Below are 11625 nucleotides of genomic sequence, written 5' to 3' on the forward strand. Positions count from 1 at the left end.
GTTTTAGATCATCAAAACATCACATGTAGCCAAGTGACTTTCCTATGCTGTGCAGCTGAAGAAAAGGCCCATGGTTAGAAATATGAACCCCCCCCCCCCCCTGGTGTTCCTGACTCATCCCCAGAGGTCTGATGATTATCACAATGCTTATGCTGTACTGATATGATGCCTTCAGTTTTTGTGCGTGCCCATGCTGAAAGTACTGTTAAGTAATCACGTACTGGAAGTTAAGTAATACTGTAATGTACTGTAAGTAAAGTAATGGTGGAAAATGCAAGTAGGTTATTTTCAATGTTCAAATTGAGTACATAGGTAAAATGTTTTGAATCAAATAACAATGTTGCTTGGTTTTTGACAGGTTGCCCAAAAATACATCTGATGACCTTAAAAAAGCTGTAGACAGCATTATTCACCATGTAAGTCCTGTGTGAGACTTGAAGACATGTTCAACTTCTGCAGACTGGCCAAGCTCACTTCTCATAACCATATTTCTTCACAACTGTTGATTGTAGTAACAAACTGTTTTAGGAAAAAAACAAGGAATCAGTTGTGGAGCTTTTAAAACCGGTACTTGACGTGACTTTACTCGTGGATGTTTTCAGGGCTTCTAATTTAAGCTGTTTAAACATGCACAATCTTCCAGCAATTTTATCAAATGATCAAAATTTGTCACTCTCCATTTGAAAAGCAAGGGGAAAGTAATGCATATCCAGTACAAAGGCACAACAAGGGTTGAAACTGGGCATAAGTCTCCACAACCCAGCATTGCAACAGCAAATTGATCATGACAGACTAAGAACAAAATGGGCATCAGCATTTGCAACAGTTGAGACACATCAACTCAAGCATATGGGGTGGACTGGCCAGTTTCATTATAAAGCCAGCACCAGGACCTTGAAACAACCCTAAATACATAATTTAAATGGTCTGTGACACAGACATGGGTGGAAGGCATGACATATAAACAACATTGCATGGAAAGAAACATGTAAGGTCATCATCACTGGGATCTCCACAATGGGCCCCAGCACCTACCAGATTTTCCCTTGGCGAACTTTCTGTTGAATGGTCTTCCTGTTCCAGAGGAGTAAGCGAAAGAGCGCTCCGGTGCGCTGCGCCTTTTAGAGTGACCATGCTCCATGGTATCGTGCAGTGGTAATTACTCTATGATCACCTCAACAAGGCAGACAAATTAACATGACGTGCCAAATTGCCAGCTACCACAGGTCAACCTGTCCCCAGCCCACTACCACCTCGCTCCGAGAATCACTGTTCCTTCGCCACCAAGCCAGCAATCCCAAGCCAGGAGGGCACAACACTTGTAGGCACGGCGCGTATGAGTCGTTTCTGGCGCAGTAGTGGGCTACGATATTATTGCTAGCCAGGAAAAACGAGCCGAGCTCTGGCTCTCCCATGCTGGAAACTATTTTTCAAAGTTTCAGCATGAAAAGGAAGCATTCCCGGAAGGATGAAAAAGTATTTCAAGTCTGCTAGCTCACAAGTTTTTGGGATCACAAACACAGCATCTCAAAGATGCTGAAGTTCGCCAAAATGTCTGGGCACAGCGTGCTGTCCTGTGAATGAAAAACAATTTTAAGGCTTATATCTAAAATGACACTCTTGAACTGAAAAATGATTGCACATGTCTGAACATGTATTTGTCATGTCATGTTTGAGCGTGTATTTCTATCGGTAGAAGAAACTAGTGCGGCGGGGTTTGTGCGAGGAAGTTTCAGAATGTTTCCCGTACAGTATTTATTGCAGTCTTTTAGTTTGCTCACCATTTATAGTCCACCTTGGTTCTTCAGAACCCATAATACAAATATGGCGTCCCCGAATGGCAATTTGCAGATAGGGTCTGCCTGGTTTCAGAGGAAAATAAAGTTGAGACCTCAAAAAAGAGGAGTTCATCTTGTTACTGATGAAATTTTGAGACAAGTGCCCGAATTGAAACAGTTCTCGGTGGGCATGTGCCATGTTCAGAGTAAGTTGTTTAATGTTACCCGCGCCACTTCTCGCCGGGGTAATGCATTCTGCTATGATTTTGCTCAACTGCGATTGTACCTGACCATTACGTGAACATTAATTGGGTCAATTTGTCAGAAACTTGCTTTGCATATCACTAATAGACCTGTGCCCTAGCTGTGAGGCTGGGCCATTGTGATGTTATGTTCATGGCACCTCAATGATCTCATGGGGGTAGCTGTATGACCCTGTTACTTGTTAGACTGTTGTTTTTCCTGCTTTTTGCATTCTTCTTTATCTTTTATGCAAATTTTGAGATATTATAAACTTCAACTTATAAGCAACATGAGGCATGCAATCAAGATGCTGAGAGATCTCTTCATCCCATGAGGTGCTTAGGAACTACTTCTTTCCTTTCAAGGATCATTCTCAAAGCATTTGTAAATTATTGGGATCTGTAAATATTTGGCTGGACCAAAAATGAGCATGAATATCACATATACCATATGCACAATGTTAAACTGTATTGTCATGTAGAAACCACATCGATGGTAGATGTGTTAATATTGTCCAAGTAGATGTTACTTTTTAGGTATCAAAAACAATAAGTTCCATTCATACAATTCTCTTGGAAACTGGACATAATATTATTTAGATGGGAGGGGTCCAATATGCTATGTAATTGGTTGATGTCATATGTATTTGGTAGATGTTATGTTTATGCAATTCTAGTGACTTTTAAGATTCTGTATAATATTCCCCATGCATCCATATATAAGCCAGATTGGTCTTGGTGCGTGCATTATTCCAGCTTCAGAGCTGGATGTTAAAAGGATGAAATGCTTTATTTTGCTGTCAGCTCCCTTGCTTAACCATGCTAAAATGCTTCAAAGTCAGTTTGCAAAGCTACTCATACCTATATCATGTGTGGTATCCCACAAATGATAGTGTGCTATAAAATGAGTTTCTGTGTCATGGTAAGGGAATGTTTTCATAGCTTGAATATCATAGGTGGCAGTAGTTAGCAGGCAGTGATGATCATATATAGATATAGTGGATGTTCCAGGCCCATAGTAAGTTGCAGGTTACTTACCATCAAGCCATATGACACTGTCCCTGCTGATGACAGTGGCTTATGCCAAAAGTCATATTGCTATAAATAGTGTATAACAACAGTAAATAACATAAATAAATGCATTCTTTTTGGTGTCTCAGTGCATCATTGACACTGGTTGAGTCATTGTTGTGTCAAGTCACCTTGGTGGTCAGAAGGCCTGTCCTTGCATGGTACTTGGCACTGTTGGCCTACAGTTGTGTTGTAAGTTACCCATGCACTTTAACAAACATGGTTTTGGTACAATGTTCAACAATGCTTTGTAAAACCAGCTGGGAGATGCATAGGGTATGGATGTAAAATTATCTCATGCTGGAAACTCCATGTGATGATAGCAATGTCTGAAGGACCAACTGAATTAGCTCATTTTTATATTGTTATGTAATCTGCCCAATTTAAAACCCAGAGGTGCTAGAAATATGATAGAACTGTTGGCCCCTCAAGTAAAATCTGCACTGTTTACAGTTTTGCACACATCTGCAAGCCTATCACTGAATGAGAACTGGGACCCCCATGTTCGAGATGATATGGAGATGATGTTGAACAAAATAGTGCCTGAGGTAAGTGCTTCTGAACATCGCATGTGCCGATACCATTGGTATTATAATTGCTCATATCACATTTTAGATAATTATTTTTGTAAGTTGGCAGATAATTAGATAACCACAACCTACATAAGTGATGGGGTTGGTGGAGTCCAAGTCAGGCTTTGGAACAAAATCACAGAATCTGTGAATCCAGAGTAATCTTTCTAGTTCTACCACAAATATGCTGAAGTAATTTGTCCAGAAGAATCTGTGAATCCAGAGGAATCTGTCTAGTTTTCCTGCCACAAGTATGATAGAAGTAGTTTGTCCAGAACAAACTGTGTCCCACATGTTCTCACTTGGTTCTCGGTTCTCTTTTTCAGGGCTTACCTTATAAGCATTGCTCTGAGGGGCCGGATGATATGGTGAGCAATGCGCCTGTGAGCGGTGCAATACTGTGTCATGCCCTCTACCTGGTGACTCTGTAATTTCTTTTTGACTGCACATGCTGGTTTTCTATCAGGCTGCAATTGCAAGTCCAATGTTTCATACGCCAAAACTGTACTGCCTCTCCGATGTCTGTCTGGCCAGGTATACTTCATACCAGAGCCTTGTTTACATGGGCTGTGGCCGTACCTTTTTTCTCGCGTCATAACACTGCTTGTTCTCGCTTCGCAGCCGGCGCATGTGAAGGCGTGTTTTCTAGGCTCGTCGCTGACCATACCTGTCACTGATGGGAGGCTTCATGTTGGCACCTGGCAGGTAAGGAGGCATGCTGTGGCAGTGGAAGCAGTGGTAGTAGTCTATCTGATGGTAGATGTGGTTATTATCATATCATTTTGAGACGTCTTGGTTTGGGGAGTGGTGGTGGTGCAGGAAGCTTCATTATTTTTGGGTGTTTTAAGAATTCACATGGGTTTTTGGCTGTGCCTGTGTTTTATCTGTGCTCTACCTTTTACCGAGCTTGCTTTACATTGATGCATAATATTGAGGAGCATTCAAGGTTGGCAGCGTCATACCAGAGATTATTGGGCCAGGCCTGAATCCTGTTAATGCCGACAACAGAGACTAAACAGGGATTGGTGTCTGTTTGGCGCCGCTCAGCCGCATCCTCGGTGACGTGGTGTGTGCGCCCACGCTGACCCCTGAGCCCAACTGAGCATCCCTCCCCGCCGCCCGCCCCTGTGCAGGGCATCTGGCTGTGCGAGCACCGCAACGAGGCCGGCTCGCGCAAGCTGGTGGTGACGGTGAACGGCTGCCTGCGCGACGCCGACGCTCGGACGCCTAGCTCGCCGCTCTCGCCGCTCGCCTCCACCAGCAGCAGCTAGGCGGCCGCGCCGCGCCGCGCCGCCCGCACCAGTAGTGGATATTCCATAACGCCGCGGCGCCGCCTGCCCAAGCGTCCGTCCGCGCCGGCACCGGGCGTCGATCACTGCCAGGCGACCGGCCCGCCGGGCGGCGCGCGCGACACCGCCGCCGGCGCGCGCGCGCGCCTCATGCAATAAGCACGCCGCCGGCGACGCGCTCGCGCCACGGCCCGATGCCGCACCGCCGACACACGCACAAGCGCCGGAGGCGCCGCCCCGGGCGCGGAGCTGCCGGCGCCGCGCCGCGCCGCGCCGCGCCGCGCCGCTCGGCCCCGTAGCGTTTCACGACGATAGGTGCATATCAGAGCTTCGACGCGCCGCGGTCTGGGCGCGCGCCGGCCACCGCCGAGCGACGCGCGCCGGTCGCTGGCGTCGCTATTCGGTGCTACGTTCACTCAGATGTGGGTGGGTGGACGGCTGGTCGCTTTGGTTGCTCAAACATTGTACATAGGGCGCGCGGGCTAGCGCCACAGCACTACTCGGGGCGGCGCCGACGTGAGCGGCTCTCGCGGGTAGAAGCGCACGGCCAGGCATAGATAATTAACTATTTTATATTTGTACCTGTTACAATAGTTGTTTTGCTCGTATTTAAAGTTTATAAGTAGGAGCCAGGATGTGTAGACGCCCGGCGGGCACGACGCTGCCCGCGGCGGCCGGTCCCGGTAGCTCTGTGTGTCGATCGGCCCGCCAGATGGCAGGGCTCGCCGCCGCCCGCCGGTCTCAGTCGAAGCCGCAGCTCTCCGTCGGTGTCTTCCAGGGCGTGGGAGGGCTGCCGTTGTGCGTCGGGTTGGTGCGCGTCGCTAGGACGTGCCGCTCGCGCGGGCCGCGGGCCCAGTCCGTCTGCGGCGGCGTCGCTGCCGCCCTCCCGCTGTCCACTGGGGCTGATGACTCGCCGGCGCTGCGCTTCAGGGAAATCGGCTCTAGAGTTGCGTGCGTTTTCAGACATCCGTCCTGGATTCGACTTCAGTACGAAGCATACGAATTGGTCGGTGAGGCTCCAGTGGGGCTAGAGCACCGCAACGTGATCACTTCTGAAAAGTCATGCGTTTGTGTTGTGTTCCGCGCTGCGTGAAAAGTTTGCTCGTTCAGACGTTATGAAATTGTTACATATGTTAACACACGGCAGGAGAGTTGAAGCACGCTTGGTCATGCATTGGGTGTCTTCAAAGGGAGGATGCTCCGTGCAGCTGAAGAGGGGATGGGGGAGGCGGGTAGCGTTGCGATTGCGCGCGGCCTGCGCTGCGTTCGTGCGGCAGCTTTTAGCGCACGGGAGGTGTTTGCGCCGCTGTGACCTGCGCCAGTACGGGTGGGTGTAGTCACTGTCGCCCCGCTCCCGTCTGCCCTCACCACTTCACCGCACTCTGCCGTTCGCCGCCACTCATCGTTGCCGAGATGCACATTTATAGTCGGCAGCTACGCGTCGGCCATCCGCCACGGTTCGTGATAAAGGCTCACTAGCGTGAGGAACCCGGTGGCCCGCCGCGGCGGGTCCGCCCGCTTGAGGTTCGAGGCGGTGTGGGTGCGCGACCGCCGACAGGGCTACGGTATCTTGTCTTCTCTAGAAACGGTAGTCTTCCCGCCTGTATTCACGCCCCTGCGCCTGCACCCGTCGCCGGGTTGTGACCCCCGCCTCCCTTCCCCGCCTCCTCTCCGGGGGTGGAAATTCGCCCGGATTTAGTGCGGAGCCCCGGTGCGTGAGCCCGGCTCCGCTCGTTCTGGGCGCGCCGGCTGCTGTTCGCGTTTCATAGCCGGGTTCAGCGCTGTCCCACGGTGCGTTGGATCGCGGTCATCGTCTCAAATTTCATCTTCTCAGCCCTTGCCTCGTCTCGTACGCTTGATGATCTCATACTACGTGCCATGAAGCCCAACTTCTTTGATCTGGTCAGTTTCCCTTGCGTTTCTGCCTAGAGGTTACCCTTTTCGCCTTGTGGGTTGTTCCTGTGCCGGCCCGTGGCCTGAGGGATCACTTCCCCGCCGTTCGGCTGTTTTCCTTCGTCTCCCATGCCGTCAGACCATGCTCCTCACTGACCGGCCCGTTTCCGCCGCGTGCCGTGCCATGAGACAGCGCCAGGTGCTGTCTTGTCCCCTTCGCCTGTCGGCGTCATGAGACCCTACTCCCCTCCGTCTGGCCCGTTCTTCCGTTTCATGCCATCAGATCCTCTCCGCGTCTCCTGACCCGTTCTCCCCTCGGAATCTCCTCCGAAAGCGGCTTTCTCTCTCGCGCCGCCAGTCGTCCGCGTCCCGGGCGCCGCGCGCGCTCGGCCGCGGCTCGGTGGCGCGCCGCGGGCGCCGGGCCGGCCACAGATTTCCGTCACGGGCCCGTCCGCTGGCGGCCGCCCCGGCCGCAGGCACAGGCTCGGCACGCCAGATCGGACTCAAAAGTGATACCGTATTGCGCCCCCCAGGTCGTTGACAAACATAGGTTAACGGTTAATTGGAACATTTTTTGCATCTTTACGTATTGTGAAGTGATATGGATGTGTTGTATCTATATAAATGATGGGCTAATATTACAATAATACATCGTTGATTCATGCTGGTCTTTTGGCACGCGGTTCTCGAGTTTCGGGGTCGGAGGACTGATGCGAGACGAATGCTGCGTTTACATTTCACCGGTCATGATCGTACCTGCTTGCGGCCTCCGAGGCCTCGAGCCTCGAGGACTGATACGAGGCAAATGCTGCGTTTACGCATCACCGGTCATGATCGTACCTGCTTGCGGCCTCCGAGGCCTCGAGCCTCGAGGACTGATACGAGGCAAATGCTGCGTTTACGCATCACCGGTCATGATCGTACCTGCTTGCAGCCGCCGAGGCCTCGAGCCTCGAGGACTGATACGAGGCAAATGCTGCGTTTACACTTCACCGGTCATGATCGTACCTGCTTGCGGCCGCCGAGGCCTCGAGCCTGGAGTTTCCCTGCTGCATTGAGGGGTTCATTGCAGCGACTGCTACGCCGTTGCTCCCAACCTGGCTGGAATCGTCTCTCAGTCGGCCACGCGGGCGAACCTGTGTGATAAGCTGGAACCTGAGTCCGCCTCTGTGACCCGAGGACTGCCTGCGGCGATCGGCTGGACCGGCCGGGTCAACCGGCGGCACGGCCGATGTGGTGAGAACATGCAGAGCGGACGCATCGGGCGGGCCCGCCAATAAACACCAGCAGCGCGGTCGGCGGGACCAGGCCGGAGCCTATTCCGGGCCACCCGTGTGTTGCTGTGAGCTTACGCGAGGCATCACCACGTCAGTCAGTGGAGCGGAGGCGGCGGCGGAGCATCTGGCTGTCCTGCCGAGAGACAGCACGTGGAGGCAGCGGCCCAGGACCGGCAGCAAGCGCGGGAGAGATGCGCGATTGACGGAACGCCTTCCAATGTTGTGCACACCTGCATTGTAAGATTACCAGGTACGCACCGTTGCACAAGGCGAGGGAGAGCCGCCAACACGCACTGAAGGCGATTTGCCATCAGCGGCTCTGGCATCCGCTCCACACCTAGTATCGGGCGCATCTCTGCGAGAATTCTCCGTGCGGACGGAAAAATTCAGTGGTCTCTGTAAACTGGGACGAATGGCTAGCTTACCTCTGGAGAAACAAAAGACGGCACTGATCGCATTTCTCGATGGCGACTTCGTAAGGCTGGTGAAATATTCACTGGATGTTGACCTGACCGCTGCAGTCGTCACCACTGATGCACCTGGCCGCTGCAGTCGTCACCATTGCAGTCGTCACCACATTCTGGACATATCGGTGAGCATTTACGTAAACATGCAAACGTGATCCTGGATCGTCGCAAATTATTTTTTGCGGTCCCAAGCGCCGGGGAAATCGTTCATTGATTTCCTGGCCGCAGTCAAAGAGATGCACGAATTTTGTAATTTCTGTGACTGTGGCTAAGACAACCAGCTCCGCGACAAAATAGTCACTGTCATACGAGACACCCGTGTGCGGGAGGAACTTCTGGCAGGTAAATCGTCTGCAGCCGTCAGTTCCGGCTCACTGCCGAGCCTTAGCCGCAGAGCGGCAGGGAGCCGCTGAATAGCGCGAGCAGACTCGTGCTCAAGCAGCCAGACAAGCTCGTGGAGCGGCACGGCGGCACCGCAAAACCCATGTACAGCATTCGGGTCGGAGCGACCATTGACGCGCAGAATCCATGCACGAGCCGGTGGGACCGGAGTGGTGTGGTCACCGGGGTCGAAGATCACCGTCACTGTCTCGTGAAAATTACCTACTGGGCGCATCATCTGACGTAACGGACGATTTCTGCGTGTTTATCGCCCATTGCTGCCGAGTTCGTGTGTCCCGCACGACGGGAGAACCCCTAGTGCGAGCCCGTCTACAAGGCGGAAGTCCGCGCCGCGGCCGTGACGGTCAAGTTCCAAAGCATGTGATGTTCAATCTCGACGGTCCAGTGGCTTCCCCTGCCACAGATCCCAACAAAACATGTGAGCCGGCGCGTTTACGCCGCAGTGAGAGAGTGTGCCGCGCTCCGGTCTCGTGGATCCCCGGCTGCAGTCGTATAATTGGTTTGACGGCCACGATTGGTGTGTTGTTTCCATACCTGCCGAACACTTGCGTTACTCTGTTGAGATCGACCGCAGGTAGTATTCAGTTTGCATTTATTTCTTGTTTGTTAACCGCTAAGTATGTATGTTAACTGGTGCGCATTTCTACATGCTTAACAGTTCGCTGTAACATTTATATGGCGTGCGTGACTTGTCCGTAAAGAAAATGTTGTAACTTCATGTCGGCGTCACAACGATTTTGGAGAAGGTGTGATAACCTGGCACCTGAGTACGCCTCTGTGACCCGAGGACCGCCCACGGCAACCGCCGGGCCGGCTGCGCCCACCGATAGCACGGGAGAGGTGGTGAGGAGGACACGCAGAGTGGACGCATCGGGCGGGCTCACCAATCAACCTATCAGCCAGGAAAACAAGCTGTTTCATGCGTATATAGGGGCGGCAAAAGCAAACCCAAGAGTCCACCGGGTCATGGTGCCCAGTTGAACAAAAACTTGCGCTCCTTGACTTTGAAGACAGACTGGCAGTCTTTACTGCGGGAAGTTTGCCTTAAAAAGACATGTCTATGGATCCCAAGACTGGATCCAGGATCCCATAGGTTTTGTTAACATGATCCTGGGATTCTTTGGGGGGGGGGGGGAGGGACTCAAGGAACATTGCTGCCTAGAATACTCCCGGCGGTAAAGGAGACTAGTTCCGGTAGGTTTCTGAAAATCGGATTTTTTGAGGGTGTGAATTTCGCTCTCGTGGTCCCAGATGGCGTTGGCCCCTTCCAATGTTGTCTCCTGGATCCGCCACTGAGCGCGGCAAGGCGCCGAAAAAGAATAACGTGACTGCTAAGGAAGTGCATGTGTGATGTTCGTCAGAGCGTACCTGTCACATGTCCGTGACTCGTGCGCTAGCATCCAGCTGTGCCTGTGAGTTAGAGTACGCGGAGGCGGGAGCGGGGAGTAAACCGTGGCGAAAAGGAGGCGCTTTAAGAAGTGGGTGAAAATATTGGCGATTTCGTTTGACGGCATGCAATTAGGTTTGGTTCACATCATAACCCAAGACGAAAAATCCTGGATCTGAGTTAACTTGATGGGAAATGACGTAGGCCGGCACCTACTGGCGCGTGCTGGTAACATCCCAGACGAGGAACTGAGGAAGTCCTGAGCAGAGCCAGCAGCGCGCCACCTGCCTCCGATGCGCCGTTAGATGAAGTCCTGGCGGCCGGGTGCCGCGAGGTGAAGTGGTAGTGTGGTTTGGTGTTAAAGGGGGCGTCGGCTGCATGTGGTTATGCAGCGCTCATAGCCGTATTATGCAGCCAAATCGTGATTCAAACGGGTTGTTGATGTCTTAAAAAGAGGCAACCTAAAGGAGTAGTCAAGCGTGGTGTAATGGTGCAAAATAGCACGGCAAAACCTAGAGTAGAGAAAATCTGAAAAAGGCTTTCGAGTTTCGAGAGCGTCAAATTCATCACTTAAGCTGTCGGCCAGTGTAAGATTCGGGGCGTTCCGCCCAAAAACCACGCCCATGTTTCAACTAGGCCAGGACAGGCGACCAACGTGTGATGCAGTTAGCGGGCCGCCACATCGAGGGTAGCGTGGGTTATCATCAGCAAGCAGCGGCAGACGGTGGGTGGCCTAAACGTGTCCCATGCGTAGACGGCAGAGAGCAACTTCACCTCTTCTTTCTTTATGGAAAGACGGCTGCCGCAGTCCGATGCGAGGTCTGACGAAACGGACACTTGCAGTCGAGCACGCCGTCAACGGGCTGAACACGTCGAAGCGAAACAGTACGTCGTCTTCACATATTTTTACTCAAATAGCCACTTCGTTGACAGCATTTTATCGTCGACACTTGCATGACCAAGCGGAGCTTGATAGTGATATTGTCCACTGTCACCAAATCGACTAATTTTAACATGTATCACGTGCATCTTCGCATATCAGGTAAGACGAGGTCCCTTGTCTACGTGCGAACGCGGGAGCACGCGCTGATAAGGACGACCACACTATGCGTACAAGCGACGTTCAGCCTGTAAATTATCGCTGACGTCATTCACTGCGTGCGCAGAGATTTCGCGGGGCCTCAAATGCACGCGGTAATTAAACGAGTGTTCCTCACATGCACCGCAGGACGTTCTCGTGCAACAGG

The 11625-nt window shown here is 52.1% G+C and overlaps 1 protein-coding gene across 1 annotated transcript; it reads left to right on the forward strand.

The window, feature by feature from the left end:
• Positions 1 to 1824: 1824 nt before the first annotated feature.
• On the forward strand, positions 1825 to 4944 carry LOC119106328 (UPF0047 protein YjbQ-like). The gene is made up of 5 exons (XM_037229940.1): positions 1825 to 1984; positions 3545 to 3639; positions 3990 to 4031; positions 4285 to 4368; positions 4797 to 4944. The coding sequence occupies exons 1-5, from the start codon at positions 1825 to 1827 to the stop codon at positions 4932 to 4934; spliced, it is 519 nt and encodes a 172-aa protein (XP_037085835.1). The 3' UTR covers positions 4935 to 4944.
• The last annotated feature ends 6681 nt before the right edge of the window (positions 4945 to 11625 follow it).

Source organism: Pollicipes pollicipes, unplaced genomic scaffold (genome assembly GCF_011947565.3).
Source record: "Pollicipes pollicipes isolate AB1234 unplaced genomic scaffold, Ppol_2.1 Scaffold_6138;HRSCAF=7277_pilon_pilon_pilon, whole genome shotgun sequence".
NCBI classification, from domain to species: Eukaryota; Metazoa; Arthropoda; class Thecostraca; order Pollicipedomorpha; family Pollicipedidae; genus Pollicipes; species Pollicipes pollicipes.

What these genes read in the sequence shown, in the direction of transcription:
- LOC119106328 (XM_037229940.1), top strand. Translation starts at nt 1,825, where the DNA reads ATGGCGTCCCCGAATGGCAATTTGCAGATAGGGTCTGCCTGGTTTCAG. An exon ending in GGGCATGTGCCATGTTCAGA is followed by an intron (nt 1,985 to 3,544) that starts GTAAGTTGTTTA and finishes CACTGTTTACAG; the next exon opens with TTTTGCACACATCTGCAAGC. An exon ending in TGAACAAAATAGTGCCTGAG is followed by an intron (nt 3,640 to 3,989) that starts GTAAGTGCTTCT and finishes TCTCTTTTTCAG; the next exon opens with GGCTTACCTTATAAGCATTG.